The 17,353-nt window shown below is 35.2% G+C and overlaps 1 protein-coding gene across 1 annotated transcript in view; it reads left to right on the top strand.

The window, feature by feature from the left end:
• Positions 1-13,838, top strand: part of LOC122800114 (ficolin-1-like) — a 41,472-nt gene extending 27,634 nt beyond the window's left edge. The window contains exon 2 of the mRNA XM_044069636.1: positions 12,963-13,838. Within this exon, the coding sequence (XP_043925571.1) occupies positions 12,963-13,603 (641 nt within the window). The 3' untranslated portion in view covers positions 13,604-13,838. The remainder of the gene's footprint in view (positions 1-12,962) is intronic.
• Positions 13,839-17,353: the final 3,515 nt, after the last annotated feature.

The following is a 17,353-nucleotide window of genomic DNA, read 5'->3' as shown; positions in this document are numbered from 1 at the left end:
TAATCCCCCTATCAAGATGGGTGAAAAAGTTATTTGCTTTGACAATGACTACATTTCTACAGTCATATCCAGAAGAAAAGAGTGTGTTCCTCTAATTAAGTCCTTGAAAAAAGCCAATATTAAAGCTCAAATTCTTTTTCCTGCAAGAATAAAAATCATCTTGCCAGAAGGAGTGAAGATCTTTGATTCCCTACAAGAAGCAGTAGAATTTATCCAAAAGAAGAAAATACTGTCGGACACAGAAGAAATGGAACGGTCATCCCAGAGTTTGAAGAGACAGGAAACAAAAATGGATAGTCTGTGAAGGAAGGAGCAATCAAAACTAAGAAACTAAAGGACAAATTAATAAATTCCTTCTAATTTTAAATGCTTTGTTTTATGAATCATAATATATTTGATTCTGGAAAGTATCTATGCTATAAGGTAATGTGAATCATTTTTATTATTAACTTTCTCTTTTCCTTTCTATATCTACTTCTTCTAATTACATATAGTACCAAGTATTTAAATAACATTCTCTCTTTTTTATCTCTCTTCTTTCTTCCTATTCTTTTTTAACAATGTTTCTTTTCTCTCTTTTCCCCATTATAAGTACTTTACACACTTTTCCCTTTTAAATAACTACAAATGATGTATGTCTTCTAATTCTTCAGTAATAGTATAATTTGACTTAATACCAAAGTGCATTTTTTTCTGGTGGGTCAGTGGTGGGGTGATGATTAAAATGTTATAATATGATTTGAGGCAGCTGTTGTTACTTTTAAATAGCTGTTTTTATATGAAAGGGTTAATTTTTTCAAGATGTTAAAGTTTTGTGAGGAAACTGGTGATCTGTGTGACTGTTCTCATTGTTGAGATTCATGACATGCACTGACAAGGCAGCTTGAGTATTTTTTTTTTTTGCTTTTTGTAAACTCTAAAAGCTTCAAGATCTGAATTTCCCACTGAAAATGCTTTTTTCTTCACTAAAGACAACTTCTGTTGTGCATGAGCCTATTCAGATACTTTTTAACAAGTTTATGAAGCTGCAGCTTGAGGAAACAACAGTGATGACATCATTTGACTTTTTGACCTTATTAAATGATTGTACTTAAGACTTATTTTCTCTTGTAATTCTGTTTTCCTTCACTAGATACTTTAAATGGTAAACAATTAGCTTTGATAAAAGTGTTTAACTCCTTTGAAAATGCCTATGTTCTCTTATATATGCATACATTCTGCAGATGCAATGACACTATTAGTAACTAAATTACATCAAATGAACTAGGAGGATGGAATAATTCCTGAACTATATATGATTTTTCCTGAATACAGAATAAAGAAAATGATGAGTGCCTTTACTATGGTTAAGCAAAAATGTATAACACCCCCATCGTGGAAATACTCAATTATCTCCCCCATATTAAAACAAGGTAAGGACCCCAAATCTTGTGATTCATATAGGCCAATTTCATTACTAAACACTGATTATAAAATTTTCATGACAATATTAGCTAATAGGATAAAGAAATATTATCTAATCTAATACATAATGATCAGGCAGGGTTCATTATTCATAGAAAAGTATAAGATAACATTATTAAATTGTTATCATTAATAGACACAGCATGCAAATACAAAAAACAACTATTATCAGTCTAGACATAGCAAAGGCTTTTGATTCTATTAGTTGGTCTTATCTAAAAAGAATTCTGATTGGTTCTGAATTCTCCTCAAATTTTGTCAACTTATTAATGGAAATTTATAGTGGAGCACAAGCTTATGTGAAAATTGGATCATGTCTATCCTCACCACTAGAAATACTCAAGGGAACTAGACAAGGTTGTCCTTTGTCACCATTATTGTTTGCTATTTCAATGGAACCTTTTGCTACATATATCAGAAACAAGCAAAATATAAAAGGCTTTCAAATTAATAAGGACTATAGTCCTAAGATACAATTATTTGCTGATGATGTTTTGTTAAGTTTGGATGATATTAATGGTTCTTTGCATGATGTTATAAATACTTTAGCAAGTTTGAAAGAATTTCAGGGCTTAAATTTGTTCATAATCAATCCAAAACATTACTAATTAACAAAAAGATCAATAAAAACTTAAGAGAGACTAGCCTGTTTAATTGGGAGAATGATGTATTAGAATATTTGGGTGTCAGTATAAAGAGTACATAGAAAGAGTCTGTTAAACTAAACTACAATAATTTAATAACCACTATTAGTGAACTAATCAAAAGATGGAATAAAATGTTTTTCACAATGGAGGATAGACTCTCTTTAATTAAAATGATAATTTTACCTAAAATTTTGTTTTATATACAGTCATTGATACTACCCCCTCCCAAAAACTTATTTAAAAAATTAGATTCCATGCTACTTAAATTTTTATGTTTCCCCTTAAAACCTAGGATTTCATATAAATGGCACATTAGAGCTTGGAACAGTAATGGGATAGCATTACCCTAGCTTAGATCTTTATTCCAAATCAGTTATAATTAATTTAATATTATATTGGATCACACCTACCTATATATCTGGCTGGAAAACAATACATGAGATTCATATAACTGATATCAGAACTATAGAAAATCAACTTAAGGAACAATATGGAATAAGTAGAGTTTATTGGCTTTTATGTGAATTTTGTTTATTTAATAAGAAGTTTGATAATTTTTCTTATGGCATTAATCAAATATTTAATAACTTTAAAAATATAATTGACTGTAATTACATTAAACAATTTCTATTTCTTATATTCCCTATAGTATAGTCCCCTGATCGCCTAGATTCTTTCAACATCAATGCGATGCAAAAATTAAAGGAAAATAACTTGATATTCTGGCATCAGTTTATTGAAAATAGGAGTATTAAGCCACTAAATTCTCTTTTATGTAGTTTTGATAATAGTAAGACAGTTGGTTGTTTATACACTCATTACGGCAGTTTATAGAAAACAAAATGAGAGTATCAATCAACCTAGAGACTGACTCTATACCTAGTTTGATTCAGCTTTTTATTAGGTGTCTTGAAAAGACAGATAATCAAAACTTAAGTATCTTGTTTATCTATAAGATACTTGCTGCTGGAAGTCAAACCAATTCCAAGACCAAGCCGTAAAAACTTCAAGTGTTGCTCAAGACGTGCAACACAATCCAGTAAAAGTGTAAAACACAGGTTTAATCCAAGAAATACAGTACAATCCAGTAAGCGTATAAACACTTTCATTTTGTAACAGTTCTAGAGCCATTTAAATAAACTTCCCTGGTCATGTGATCCTTTAAAAATTTTAAAGCAACATTCCACTATTTATACACATCCCCCCAAAAAGTATGTATTGTCATTAATTTCATGCCCTAGTATACATGCTGTTTTAATTGTTGTGCTGTTAAAATTAGTTCATATGGTTGTCATGCACCGTAATCTTTATAAATAAAATCATAAAAATAAAAATAGCAGCAAAGTGTTGCTCCAGTATTGCTGTCCAAGGACCCCCCCCCCTTTTTCTTTCTCCACTCTTTCTAATATGCTAAATTTAAAAAAGTGGTCAGATTGTTCACTTAGATGCCTAAACAGTGCATTGGTGGTCCTTTCTTTTTTAATTTCATATAAAAAGCAGGAAGGGGGGTCCTTGGACAGTAATACTGGAGCAACATGAATTAAAATGGCAACTGCAAGTAGAGGCATACAGGCAACCAGGACTAAACAACCATGTCAGTATTGCTCCCATCCTGAAACTAAAAGCATGGGAGAGATAAATTGTTGTAAAAATAACACTTTGCTGTTATTTTTGGCACAACAACTTTTCACCCAACAACTCTACCAGTAGGATTTTCCATTACCCAGGAGGTTGGAATGACTACAGAATCAACAAAGAGTATATTACAACAGGAAGAACTATGCAAAGGTCCCATTTCAGGGCAAAGGGAACACATATTATCAAGGCAATGCACCACCATACCAGAGGAGGAATACCTGAACAGACATGGGGATGAGAACATTATAGCTCAAAGAACAGGAACTGAACTAGGACATGAAGCGGAATTGGGTTGGAGGGAGTGCCCAGTCATTGTATACAACAAGGAGAAGGACTTTAAGTTATATAACTACACTGGACACTCTATATGGACAGATATAGCTGATTATTTTGCAAAAGGTATGAATTTTGTACCCAAAAGTGAAATGAACTTGACTAATGTACTAATTGATTTAAAATTATATTTACGTAGAATGAATTTTCAACTGTTATTTAAGCAGGATAATAGTAATAGCATTTATGATACATTAAGAACAAGTAGCTTCTATAACCCACCCCACACTAAATATATTTGAAAAACTGTGTGAAATTGATTTAATGGCTCATTATGAGAGCAATAACAAAAGATAAGGAAAAACAACAGTAATGATATAGAGGAAGGAATTATGGATTTCATACACTTCAATGAATTATGGTTCATGAAACCTGATAAGGGGAGGGGTATTGCAATTATGAAGCATTAAACATACAAGAACAACATAAATGGAATGATACAAGCAGAAACATATGAAGACGTAGTAGATCAGAGTTAGACAGTGCATATTTCAGACTGATCAAATCAGAGACATGTTCATGGAGAGAAGAATAGAGATGGATAAATTTAAATATCTAAGTGTTACATCACCAAGAATTCCTACAATTTTTGGAGTCCCTAAAATCCACAATTCAGTTAACCATCCACCTATGAGATGGATAGTGGATGGTAGGGTCTCCATCACTGTTCCATGTGCTCAGTATATTGACACTAAGTGTAAACACTTTCTAACACAAGAACAACATCTGTGTAGGGACTCTTGGGACTTTCTGTCCAAAATGAACACTATTAGATTTGAAAAGGAAGATATTATGACTACTATAGATGTAAGGGATCTATATACCATCATTCCACACAATATAGCCCTAGAATGGACTAGGGATTACTTGGAAAACAAAAACCTGGACCAGACTATAGTAAATAATGTCATAGAACTCTTAGAAATAGTTCTCACCAATAACTACATATACTTCGAGGAAGACATTTACAAACAAAAAGAAGGAGTGGCCATGGGCTCCCCAGTGGGGTCCTTTTTGGCAAATGTAGTTATGTTGGAGTGGGAAAAGAGGTTTGTGCATAACAGTGTCCATACAGGCAATATTAAATTCTACCTGCGCTACTTGGATGGCATCTTCCTTATATGGGGAAATAATGAGGCTACATTAAAAGACTTTCTACAATATATTAATGAAAGTACAGAGTTTAAGTTTACATGCCAATACAACAAAAACGAGATGCCATTTTTGGATGTTATGCTTAGGAAGAATTATGGTTTGGGGGAATATGTAGCTAGTATATACAGGAAACCAACATATTCCAACATGTTACTCCACTTCACCAGCTGCCATCCCTTTAAGCAGAAAAAGCGCAGTGGCAAAGGGCCAATTGGTTAGAGCGGCCAGAATGAACACCTTAGATGAAGACTACTATAAAGAAGTGGATACCCTAGTAAGGATGTTAACTAGAAGAGGTTACCCACCAGAATTATTAAATGAGTTAACATTAGAAGTTACATCTAAAAGAAAAAAATTGATTTTATCAACCTATTTTGACAAGGAATCTACAAAATAAGGTAACCACTAGTAATATTGGCAATCACGGTAATCATAAAAAATACCACAATGCCTTTATTACCACCTTTAATAAAGCTAGTGGTAGTATAAAATGGATTTTGAACAAAAACTGGAAGGTGCTACAAGAGCACCCAACCATAATCAGTGACATAGGGGTAATGCCCACTTTTATTTATAGAAGAGGCAGTGACATAAAAACATGGTTGAAGCAAAAAGGAAAGTGGCAAATGCTTTAACTAATAGGATGTCAAAATGTGGGAGATGCAGTTACTGCAAACACATACTTGAGGGCACTCAAATCAACCTAAAGGAAAGAAAATTAAACATAAAGGGAAAATACAACTGTGACACTACAGGCATAATTTACATCGCAAAATGTCAGGGATGTGATGGGTTTTATGTGGGAAAAACAGAGTGAAAGCTCAGTAACTGTATTTATGAACATTTATATGAAATTAAAAAAGAAAGAAAAACCAATGCACTGTTTACGCATCTAAGTGAACACTCTGCCCACTCTTTTAAATTTAGCATATTAGAAAGAGTGGAGAAAGAAAAGTGGAGGGCTCCTTGGACAGCAATATTGGAGCAACAAGAATTAAAATGCAACTGCAACTAGAAGCATACAGGGCAACCAGGACTAAATGACCATGCCAGTATTGCTCCCATCCTGAAACTAAAAGCATGGGAGAGATAAATTGTTGTAAAAATAACACTTTGCTGCTATTTTTATTTTATTATTATATTTATAAAGACTATGGTCCATGACAACCATATGAACTAATTTTAACACAACAATTAAAACAGCATGTATACTAGGGCATGAATTTAATGACAAGCCGCGGTGGTGCAGCGGTAGCATTGTCACCTCACAGCAAGAGTTTCTTCCATTTGATTCTCGGCTGGAGCGCCTTCTGTGTGGAGTCTGCATGTCCTCCCCGCAGTCAAGTGGCGTTCGAAAGACATGCATCAATGGGCGTGTCTTCGCTGAAGGTTGCACGTCAAGCTGGCATCTCGGCACCGTAAAAATCTACTGCCAATAATTAGTGGACCGGAGTTCCACTGTAGTGACCCCTAACTGGGAAAAGCTGAAAGAAGAACAAACATACTTTTTGGGGGATGTGTATAATAGGGGAATGTTGCTTTAAAATTTTAAAAGGATCACATGACCAGGGAAGTTTATTTAAATGGCTCTAGAACTGTTACAACTTGTATCTGATGAAGTTTTAAAGGGTTTAAAATGAAAGTGCTTATACACTTACTGGATTGTACTGTATTTCTTGGATTAAACCTGTGTTTTACACTTTTACTGGATTGTATTGCACTTCTTGAGCAACACTTGAAGTGTTTACGGCTTAGTCTTGGACTGTTTGACTTCCAGCAGCAAGTATTTCTTAGTTTGTGACTTTGGAACATTTTTTTTTTCTATCTATCAGATACTAAGAGAAGACGCTCTAAAGTTTGACTCAGATTTTTGGAATTACTTTGTCAAGATTAATGGAGAACAAATATCTGATGAATCCAAAAAATTGTTATTGAATTCTATGTATGGTACCTCTTCTTCATTAATTTGAGATTGTATACATGGAAATTTATGAATAGGAGTTTCTATACTCAACATAAAATAAATCTTATACTCAAAAACAGTGAAAGTAAATGTTGGAAATCTGGTGAATTACTAGAGGCCAACTGGGTTCACATGTTCACTGAATGTAGAAATGTTGTTCAATACTGGAAAGACTTCAGATATTTTGTAAATGCTTTATGGTCTGAGAATTGTCATATTTCTAACTTCCTAATCCTATTCAATGTTCCTATACCTAATGTAATACCTAATTCTCAGATTCAGTTACTCTGGTCAAATCTTGCAATTGCCAGAAAGTGTATTACTTTGAACTGGAAAAGTAAACAAGATCTGATGTTTAAAGATTTTATTAATTTAACAACAGTTGTTTGTAAAAAAGAACTGCAAACCATTTGTTACAGAACTCATAACATTACTCATAAAAAATAGCATGGCAAAAATTTGAAAATCTTTTGAACAAATACCGATAACTTCTCATGGATAAAATGATTGTTTATCATGGATGAATGTAAATATTGTAAATAGCTTTGTTATTGTTTTATTATATTTGTTATATGTACATTTGCGTATGTGTATAATGAAAACAAAATAAAAATGCTTTTGAAAAAAATCACACACACACACACACACACACACACACACACACACATATATATATATATATATATATATACACGTGTGTGTGTGTATTTGTATATAAGGCAGACATGCAATGAATGCGGCTGTGCATTTGATTTTGTCTGCCCTCTACAGTTACACTGATATTATAAAAGAATTAGGAGGAAAGGCATTTGTTTTTGCAGGAGACATGAAATGAATGACACCACATCCGTGAAAAGGGGAAATCATCTAGAAGAGAGGCATAGGCTTGGGGAATGTGGAAAATATGTAATCTGTTTAACAGACTAAAATTTGGGGATGAGTTTCTGAAACTACATAAATTGTGTGTCCAGGATTGTTAAGTTAGAACTGCTCATAAAATAGCGGATGGAATTTATGTTAGCTCAACAAAAATACATTTTTTCAAAACACACCCCAAAGGAGATAATCAGTCAAACCTCAAACCTGGAATTATCAAAACTCACCAAGTGATACTTTCGCAGTGTCCACCCCTGCACCTCTGAACAATGACAGCACAATGGTGTGAATAAATGCAAACTGCATTATCCCCTCTGCTGAACAATCTCACTCTTACAGTCAACAGCTGCACAAGACTTGCCAGACTTTTAAGACATTATTTATGTAACAAAATTAGCAAATTTTTCAAGAACCTGCACATTAACTCAAAATATTAATACCTTTCATTGAAAAATGTATTAATAGGAAGTATCACTTGATTCCTTTTTCAATGGAATCTGAATTTAATGAACTAAATAGATTTTGGCCATTAATGTACTGTCATTTAAAAAAACATTAGAGAGTTATTGTTTTTTATTTTATCATTTTTACATGGCAGGACAGTGAGGCAAAACAGCAGTTAGAGCTAATAGTATAGTGTGACATACTCTAATCTGAACCAATCATTAATAAGTAGATCGAGAAGCAATACTGGTGATTTATGAGCTACCTTCCACTGCATGTTATCTAGCCTTGAAAACTGCACCTGAGAAATGGCAGCACGTTCATGTGGTCTCCATGAGGCTAAATAATATAATATTATATACCAGTTTAAGAGAAAAAGCTACCTATAACTGAAAAAGGATTAGATAATATTGATAGAAATGTGCATTTACTCATATTTTTGCATTTCTTCAAAAAGGTACAGAATGTTTTGTTTGTGAAAGAAGAAAATAAGAATGACGCAGACTCACTGGCATTATTTCTGTCTTTTTCTGTCTGACATTCTATCTCTCTCTCTCTCTCTCTATATATATATATATATATATATATATATAAAGAGAGATATGAGTGCCGAGCACTGGAGTGAATGGCAAGTGCTCTGACACCCTGTAGAGTAACACCATTTAGTCAACACAGACAGAGGGTTGACATGTGTGTGAGACTGACAGAGGGTTGACATGTGTGTGAGATTGACAATCACTGAGACGGGGAGTATTTCCTTTCACCTGGGAACTCTGCAATCTCAGAGTTAGTATATACATAATAAGCAGGGGATATACGTGGTGCAAGGGGGCTTTCCCCCCTGCTAAAACATTTGCCATTGGTTTAATCTGCTCAAGGGTAATCCCCGGAGCATGCACAGACAGCATCGATATTGCTGTGTTTGACGTTCAGACATTGATCAGCAGGGTATTGGGACACTGTATGTTTGATACAGTGTCCTACACTGATATAGATATGTAGATATGTAGATATAAAAACACCGCACATAGTCTCCCAAGTCATGGTGCACATAGGAAAACATGTAAAGTACAACAGTCCAGAGCACCACACCGTTGTCAGGTAAACAGTGAATTCATTCTGATTACTATTCCACACAGATCAACAGCAGCATAACTAAGTTTCCCTCTATGAATGGAGATTCCCCAGTGCATGCATATAACTGGAAAAGGAAACAAGTTACACAGTTGAAGGCAGGAAACACACACCATTGTGCATATATAATTAAAGATAAACTTTAAAAATAAAATTATGAAAAACATTCAGTGTTATTCTCCTAATGTATCCTAATAATATCATTAATGAGATAACATTCAAAATATCTCATATATAATAACAACCATTAGCTAAATATGCAACTTGAACAGTTAAACAATAACAACATCTAATGGGCCATATGCATGGATATTAAACAGCATTAAAACATGTAATTAAGAACCAAGCCGTATATTGGCCCTACCTTTATAATACATCTTTCCTCTTCTTATTAAGTGAAGTTTGTTTAGCACTTTTGTTAAGAGTAGGGGGAGCTACTCTATCTAGGCCAATAAAATTAAGCATCCCCATTTCATGGACTTTCTTATGTCTGTTCAGGTTGCTATGCTCTCTGGCATACCTAATGTCACTCAGTTGGACTGAAATTCTCTGTTCAAACTGGCAATAAGTTTGGACCAAATAAAAGGCACCATATGCACTCATACAGCCAGTTAGAAGACCCATTCTGTTTTACATGTGATGAGACTCCAAATCTGAACTAGTTTATGAGCATTGGTTGATGTGAAGTATTTGGATTTAACCACCACAGAAAAGAATCTACAATGCCCAGTTTGAATACATCCCATGGGGTTGGAACCCAAAAAAACATTACTTTGCCTCTTCTTGTAGGAAAATTTACATTTATTCTGTACAATATTGGTAAAAATATCAGCAAGTAAAACTGTCTAGAGCTTTTTAATGCCACCTTGTATTTTAAATGTGTTATTAGTATAAATAGTGGTAAACTGAAGGGGGCTGTTTCACTTTATAATTTGCATCATTTGTATTACCATCTGATTTATACAACAATGTCTATACACAAGGCTGTTTCATATCTTGTGTCGTGGTAGCATCAATCACATAACCCCTGGCCTCAAATTTGGTACTGAATTCATCCATCTGTTTTTTTAAGATGAGCCTTATTACTACAGATCTTTGTTAATCTTAAAAATTGTGAGAACAGAATATTCAGAAACATAAACTTTGTAGAGCAGCTAGAGTTCTCAAGCAATGAATTTCAAAGGAATGACTTTCATTATAAAGATGTCATTAGAGAACCATCAGTAAGCTTTGTCAATGTTGTATCCAAAAAGTCAACAGTGAAAAAAATCCATTTGTCAAAAAAAAAAAAAATCTAAGGCCTGTCTTATTTTCATTCTACTGTTGTTGATCTATGTGGGGGTGGTCTTTTGGGATAAGATTGTTGTTTACCTGTCAAATGTGTGGTGTTGTGGGCTGTTTTTATTCATACACACACACACACACACACACACACACACACACACACACACACACACACACACACACACACACACACACACACACACACACAGACACCTATCTGTCTATCTGAGCTAATAGTTTAGAAGAGGACTGTAAGAAGTAGAAAATTAGAGAGATATAGAGAAAATATTTTCAGCTTGGATTTTATTAGATGGAAGGAAAACAGGGAAAAAGAATACGGAATGATGTGTGTGAGATTGACTATGTTTAGTTTGGCATACTTAGAAGGATCCCAGCCATTCAACTACGTGAAGCTTGGATGTTGCTAAGGTTTTACACCATCTAATATACAGGGGAATCTTTTTCCATAAGTGAGGGAGGTGCTAATTGATTAATGTTTTACTGTCTCAGTACTTTTTGATATTTTTGACATATAATTAGACCCTTGGAATAAGCATTAAGTGGGGGAGTCCCCCCAGGAAAATAAGGTTGGCCTCAAACTGAATGCCAAGAAATGCAGCATTATCCTCTTTGGGGAAAATGGCATCCCCACTAATTATCACATTACTAACATACTAAGCATGCAATTAGTTGTGAGGGACTTGGGCAGCCAGGTTGATAGCAACCTAAGTTTTGACCACCATATTGCTTCCATTGTGCGGAAGGCTTTCTACATGGCTCACCTCATAAATAAGGGTATTTCATCCAGGAACAAGGGTGATATACCATCCCTGTACTCCTCCCTTATCAGGCCGATTATCAAGTACAATACCCTCTTCGGCATGTACCTTGCCAAGCACATGCAGCAGGTGGAGAGACCACAGAGGTTCCTGACCAGGAAAATCCAGGGTCTCAAACACCTATCCTATACAGATAGGCTAAAAACCTTGTCCCTCTACTCAGTCTCATACAAACTGCTTAGAGGTGACCTGTGTCTGGCATACAAGGCAATCTCAGACCCAGCCTTGATGGAGTTGCTGCATATCCATAAGTCAAACTCCACTTACACAACCTGCATGCAAGGCCTCAACCTGGTCTGCGATATTAATAGAACTTGTTGGCGGGCTTGATTTGTGTCCCAAAGACTCCCCCATCTGTGGAATAGACTCCTTCTCCATGTCAAGCAGAGTACTTTTCTAGGACTCTTTAATAGGAACCTGGATGACTGGATGGGAAACAGAAAATATACCCCTGGGATCCCACCTGTGTCCCTGCTGGACAGGGGAAATGGATGCTGACTTTGTGGGAACACGGGTGAAATTCTTGGCTAGGCTTATAAGGCCCTCTGAGCCAATAGCCTAGTATCATCCTATGACCCTATAACAGTAGGATTTGTAGTAGCACAGAAGGCAGTGTTGAAATTATCATGCAAGAATCTATAGGCCACCGAAAAGAAGGGCAGGGTTTTTAATGTCAGAATAATAATTCTTTAAACTTAGATTCACTTGGTTATAAAATGTTGGGGTCTTTATAGCTGGTAGAGCTGTTTATAACTGCGTATGCCAAACTGAGTATAATACTGCATAGTTGGGCAAAGTAAAGGGAATTCAGATGATAGATGAGATGAGAGAGAGAGAGAGCAATTGACAATCCTGAAGATATGCTGTTTAAAGAACAGTTCATTGTCTAAATAATTTCTTAAACCCAGAATCACTGCACTATGACATAAGGTTCTGGTGACTGTAGTTAATGTTTTCTTGCCCTACCTGCAGGGTCCCTGTATTAAGAGCTTAGTCCTTTAATCTCTCTGACTTTTGTTTTCTTTTTATAGATAATTAATCTTCCCAGTACAGAAGTAAGAACTAGTTGCATCTCGTAATGCTTCTTAATTGCAATCAAAGTTCAATACTACAAAATGGTAATTATGTTTAAAGCACAGTGTCAAAACAAACAAGTGTTTATGATTATCATTTTCTGACTTCCAGAATATCTTGACTGCCAAGAAATTTTTGAGAAGAATTCCACGGCCTCTAATGGAGAATATACCATCTTTACTGATCCAACAAAGCCTGGAAAGAAGGTGTACTGTGACATGAGTAACAAAGGCTGGACACTGATACTACAACGTAAAATGGAAAAAGACATCATCTTCCACCAGGATTTTCAAATGTATGAAAATGGATTTGGTGACATAAGGAATTCCTACTGGCTTGGTAATGAGTTTGTGCATCAACTTACGAAAAAAAATAAGTACTTGTTACGTGTTGTATTCCGCACAGCTGATGGCAAATTCCCTTTTGCTGAGTATGATTACTTTAAGCTGGAAGATGCCAGTCTGCACTATGCTATTAGATTGGGTTCCTATACTGCAAGTACTGCAGAGGATGGCTTTTCCTCTCCTGTGCTGGAGAATAAAGTCGATAACCAGCCTTTTAGCACCAGCGATAAAGATAACGATCTGTCTCCAGCTAACTGTGCCGCTGCCTTCAAGACTGGCTGGTGGTTTGCTGATTGCCATTCCTCCATTTTGACACTGCCAGGTTATATCAAATGGCAGGGCACATGTGACAGTGAGACACAAATATGCCCATATGTGAAAATGATGATTAGAAGAAACCCAGTCTAGAAAGACAACAAAGGAAAAAAAAACTTCCTAGCAAAAGAGCTGATATAAATATAATGCTCCATTAAAAAACATAAAAGCAGTTTTTAATACTTTTCAGATGTACATTGTAAGGGTACTGTACAGAATGGAAGCAGTTTTAACTATCATCCTGACAGGAGCTGGAACTATAGTTAACTCATTTTATTAATAATAATAATAATAATAATAATAACAACAATAATGACACAAGATTGACTTCCATGGCTTGTAATTGCCTCTTGTTAGTAATAATAAAAAATCATAAGAACTCAGTCCTCTGCATTGTCATCATTGTTTAATATTTATCAACTTTATTGTGTTATAATTGTGTTGGCTAAAATTTAGCTATACATTTGCTGTGGTTGTACAGTACACATTTTACAGATAACCTAACATTTCTGTTAATGGACAAGTAAATAATGCTGAATGATTTGATAGACTTGTCACAGATAATTCCTTTTCACAAGCTGTTTGATTACACACAACAAAGGATAAGGATATCATACAAACTCAGTGTCTTTTAACCGAAATCCACAACAGTCAATATCCCACTTAACTTGTTTATAGGTACTATCTTGGAATATTCAGGAAGTGAATAAAGTCATACCTACTTGTTATAAAAACATTATAGACAGTAAGTTCATCTCAGCACATGCAAATCAGAAGTGTCTTGTGTATTATGTTTATTTAGTGTTGTCCGATCAGTCTTTTCCACCATGCTCTTTTACCTACACTATGTGTCCTTTCATCACCTACAGTATCACTGATTTCCTTTTTTTGTTCTCTTATATGTTCTTCTGTTAACTGAACATAATATTTTTTGCTGTTGCTGGTTCTTGCATTCATTTTTCAATACTTGATTTATCTTATTCAGAGTCGGGGAGAGGGTGGAGTTGGAGAGTATCCCAGCAGCAGTGGGTGTAGGCAGGGAACTAATCCCTGGGTAGGTTTACAGTCCACATGTACACACACACGCATGCTCACACACACACACACACACACACACACACACACACACACACACACACACACACACACACACACACACACACACACACACACACACATATACACACATACGCAATAATTTCACAAATAACAACATAATCAGAACATCATTATAGTTTGTATGCTAACCAGACATTTCTTTTATATTATGTCCTCTCCCGTAAACTATCATTTGAAAATGCCTCTTGTAAAATATGCCAAGGTTTATTAACTATGGCACAGCTGCATTGTTACCATAGCATTGCACAAAATGGAATCTTATTTTCCTCATATCCTTTAATTCTGAATTAAGTCCATTTGAGGATTCTGCTCCAGCACTATCATACTTTGTAATGTTAAATAGTTCCTGTTCCACTTTTGTAACAAAACGTTCTGTCACACTTTGTAATGATAAGTAGTTTCTGTTCCACTGTTACTAACAAAATGCACTGTCACACTTTGTGATGATAAGTAGTTCCTGTTCTACTATTACTAACAAAATGTGCTGTCACACTTTGTGATGATAAGTAGTTCCTGTTCCACTATTACTAACAAAATGCGCTGTCACACTTTGTGATGATAAGTAGTTCCTGTTCCACTATTACTAACAAAATGCGCTGTCACACTTTGTGATGATAAGTAGTTCCTGTTCCACTTTTGTAACAAAACGTTCTGTCACACTTTGTAATGATAAGTAGTTCCTGTTCCATTGTTACTAACAAAATGCACTGTCACACTTTGTGATGATAAGTAGTTCCTGTTCCACTATTACTAACAAAATGCGCTGTCACACTTTGTGATGATAAGTAGTTCCTGTTCCACTATTACTAACAAAATGCGCTGTCACACTTTGTGATGATAAGTAGTTCCTGTTCCACTGTTACTAACAAAATGCTCTGTCACACTTTGTAATGATAAGTAGTTCCTGTTTCACTGTTGCTAACAAAATGCTCTGTCACACTTTGTGATGATAAGTAGTTCCTGATCCACTTTTGCTAACAAAATGCTCTGTCACACTTTGTGATGATAAGTAGTTCCTGTTCCACTGTTACTAACAAAATGCACCGTCACACTTTGTGATGATAAGTAGTTCCTGTTCCACTATTACTAACGAAATGCGCTGTCACACTTTGTGATGATAAGTAGTTCCTGTTCCACTGTTACTAACAAAATGCTCTGTCACACTTTGTGATGATAAGTAGTTCCTGTTTCACTGTTGCTAACAAAATGCTCTGTCACACTTTGTGATGATAAGTAGTTCCTGATCCACTGTTACTAACAAAATGCTCTGTCACACTTTGTGATGATAAGTAGTTCCTGTTTCACTGTTACTAACAAAATGCTCTGTCACACTTTGTGATGATAAGTAGTTCCTGTTTCACTGTTGCTAACAAAATGCTCTGTCACACTTTGTGATGATAAGTAGTTCCTGTTTCACTGTTGCTAACAAAATGCTCTGTCACACTTTGTGATGATAAGTAGTTCCTGATCCACTTTTGCTAACAAAATGCTCTGTCACACTTTGTGATGATAAGTAGTTCCTGTTCCACTGTTGCTAACAAAATGCTCTGTCACACTTTGTGATGATAAGTAGTTCCTGATCCACTTTTGCTAACAAAATGCTCTGTCACACTTTGTGATGATAAGTAGTTCCTGTTTCACTGTTGCTAACAAAATGCTCTGTCACACTTTGTGATGATAAGTAGTTCCTGTTCCACTGTTACTAGCAAAATGTACTGTCATACTTTGTGATGATAAATAGTTCCTGTTCCACTGTTACTAGCAAAATGTACTGTCACACTTTGTGATAAGTAGTTCCTGTTTCACTGTTGCTAACAAAATGCACTGCCATACTTTGTAACGGTAAGTAGTTCCTGTTCCACTTTTGCTAACAAAATGTTCTGTCACACTTTGTGATGATAAGTAGTTCCTGTTTCACTGTTGCTAACAAAATGCTCTGTCACAGTTTGTGATGATAAGTAGTTCCTGTTCCACTGTTGCTAACAAAAAATTCTGTCATACTTTGTGATGATAAGTAGTTCCTATTCCACTGTTACTAACAAAATGCACTGTCACACTTTGTGATGATAAGTAGTTCCTGTTCCACTATTACTAACAAAATGCGCTGTCACACTTTGTGATGATAAGTAGTTCCTGTTCCACTGTTACTAACAAAATGCTCTGTCACACTTTGTGATGATAAGTAGTTCCTGTTTCACTGTTGCTAGCAAAATGCTCTGTCACACTTTGTGATGATAAGTAGTTCATGATCCACTTTTGCTAACAAAATGCTCTGTCACACTTTGTGATGATAAGTAGTTCCTGTTCCACTTTTGGTAACAAAATGTTCTGTCACACTTTGTGATGATAAGTAGTTCCTGTTTCACTGTTGCTAACAAAATGCTCTGTCACAGTTTGTGATGATAAGTAGTTCCTGTTCCACTGTTACTAACAAAATGCTCTGTCACACTTTGTGATGATAAGTAGTTCCTGTTCCACTTTTGCTAACAAAATGTACTGTCATACTTTGTGATAATAAGTAGTTCCTGTTCCACTGTTACTAACAAAATGCTCTGTCACACTTTGTGATGATAAGTAGTTCCTGTTCCACTTTTGCTAACAAAATGTACTGTCATACTTTATGATAATAAGTAGTTCCTGTTCCACTGTTACTAACAAAATGCTCTGTCACACTTTGTGATAATAAGTAGTTCCTGTTCCACTGTTACTAACAAAATGCTCTGT

This window comes from Protopterus annectens, chromosome 4.part0, assembly GCF_019279795.1.
Source record: "Protopterus annectens isolate FY-2018-M chromosome 4.part0, PAN1.0, whole genome shotgun sequence".
In the NCBI taxonomy this organism is placed as follows: domain Eukaryota; kingdom Metazoa; phylum Chordata; order Ceratodontiformes; family Protopteridae; genus Protopterus; species Protopterus annectens.
The sequence above is the reverse complement of the archived record's forward strand: the minus strand, read 5'-3'. Positions and strand labels throughout refer to the sequence as shown.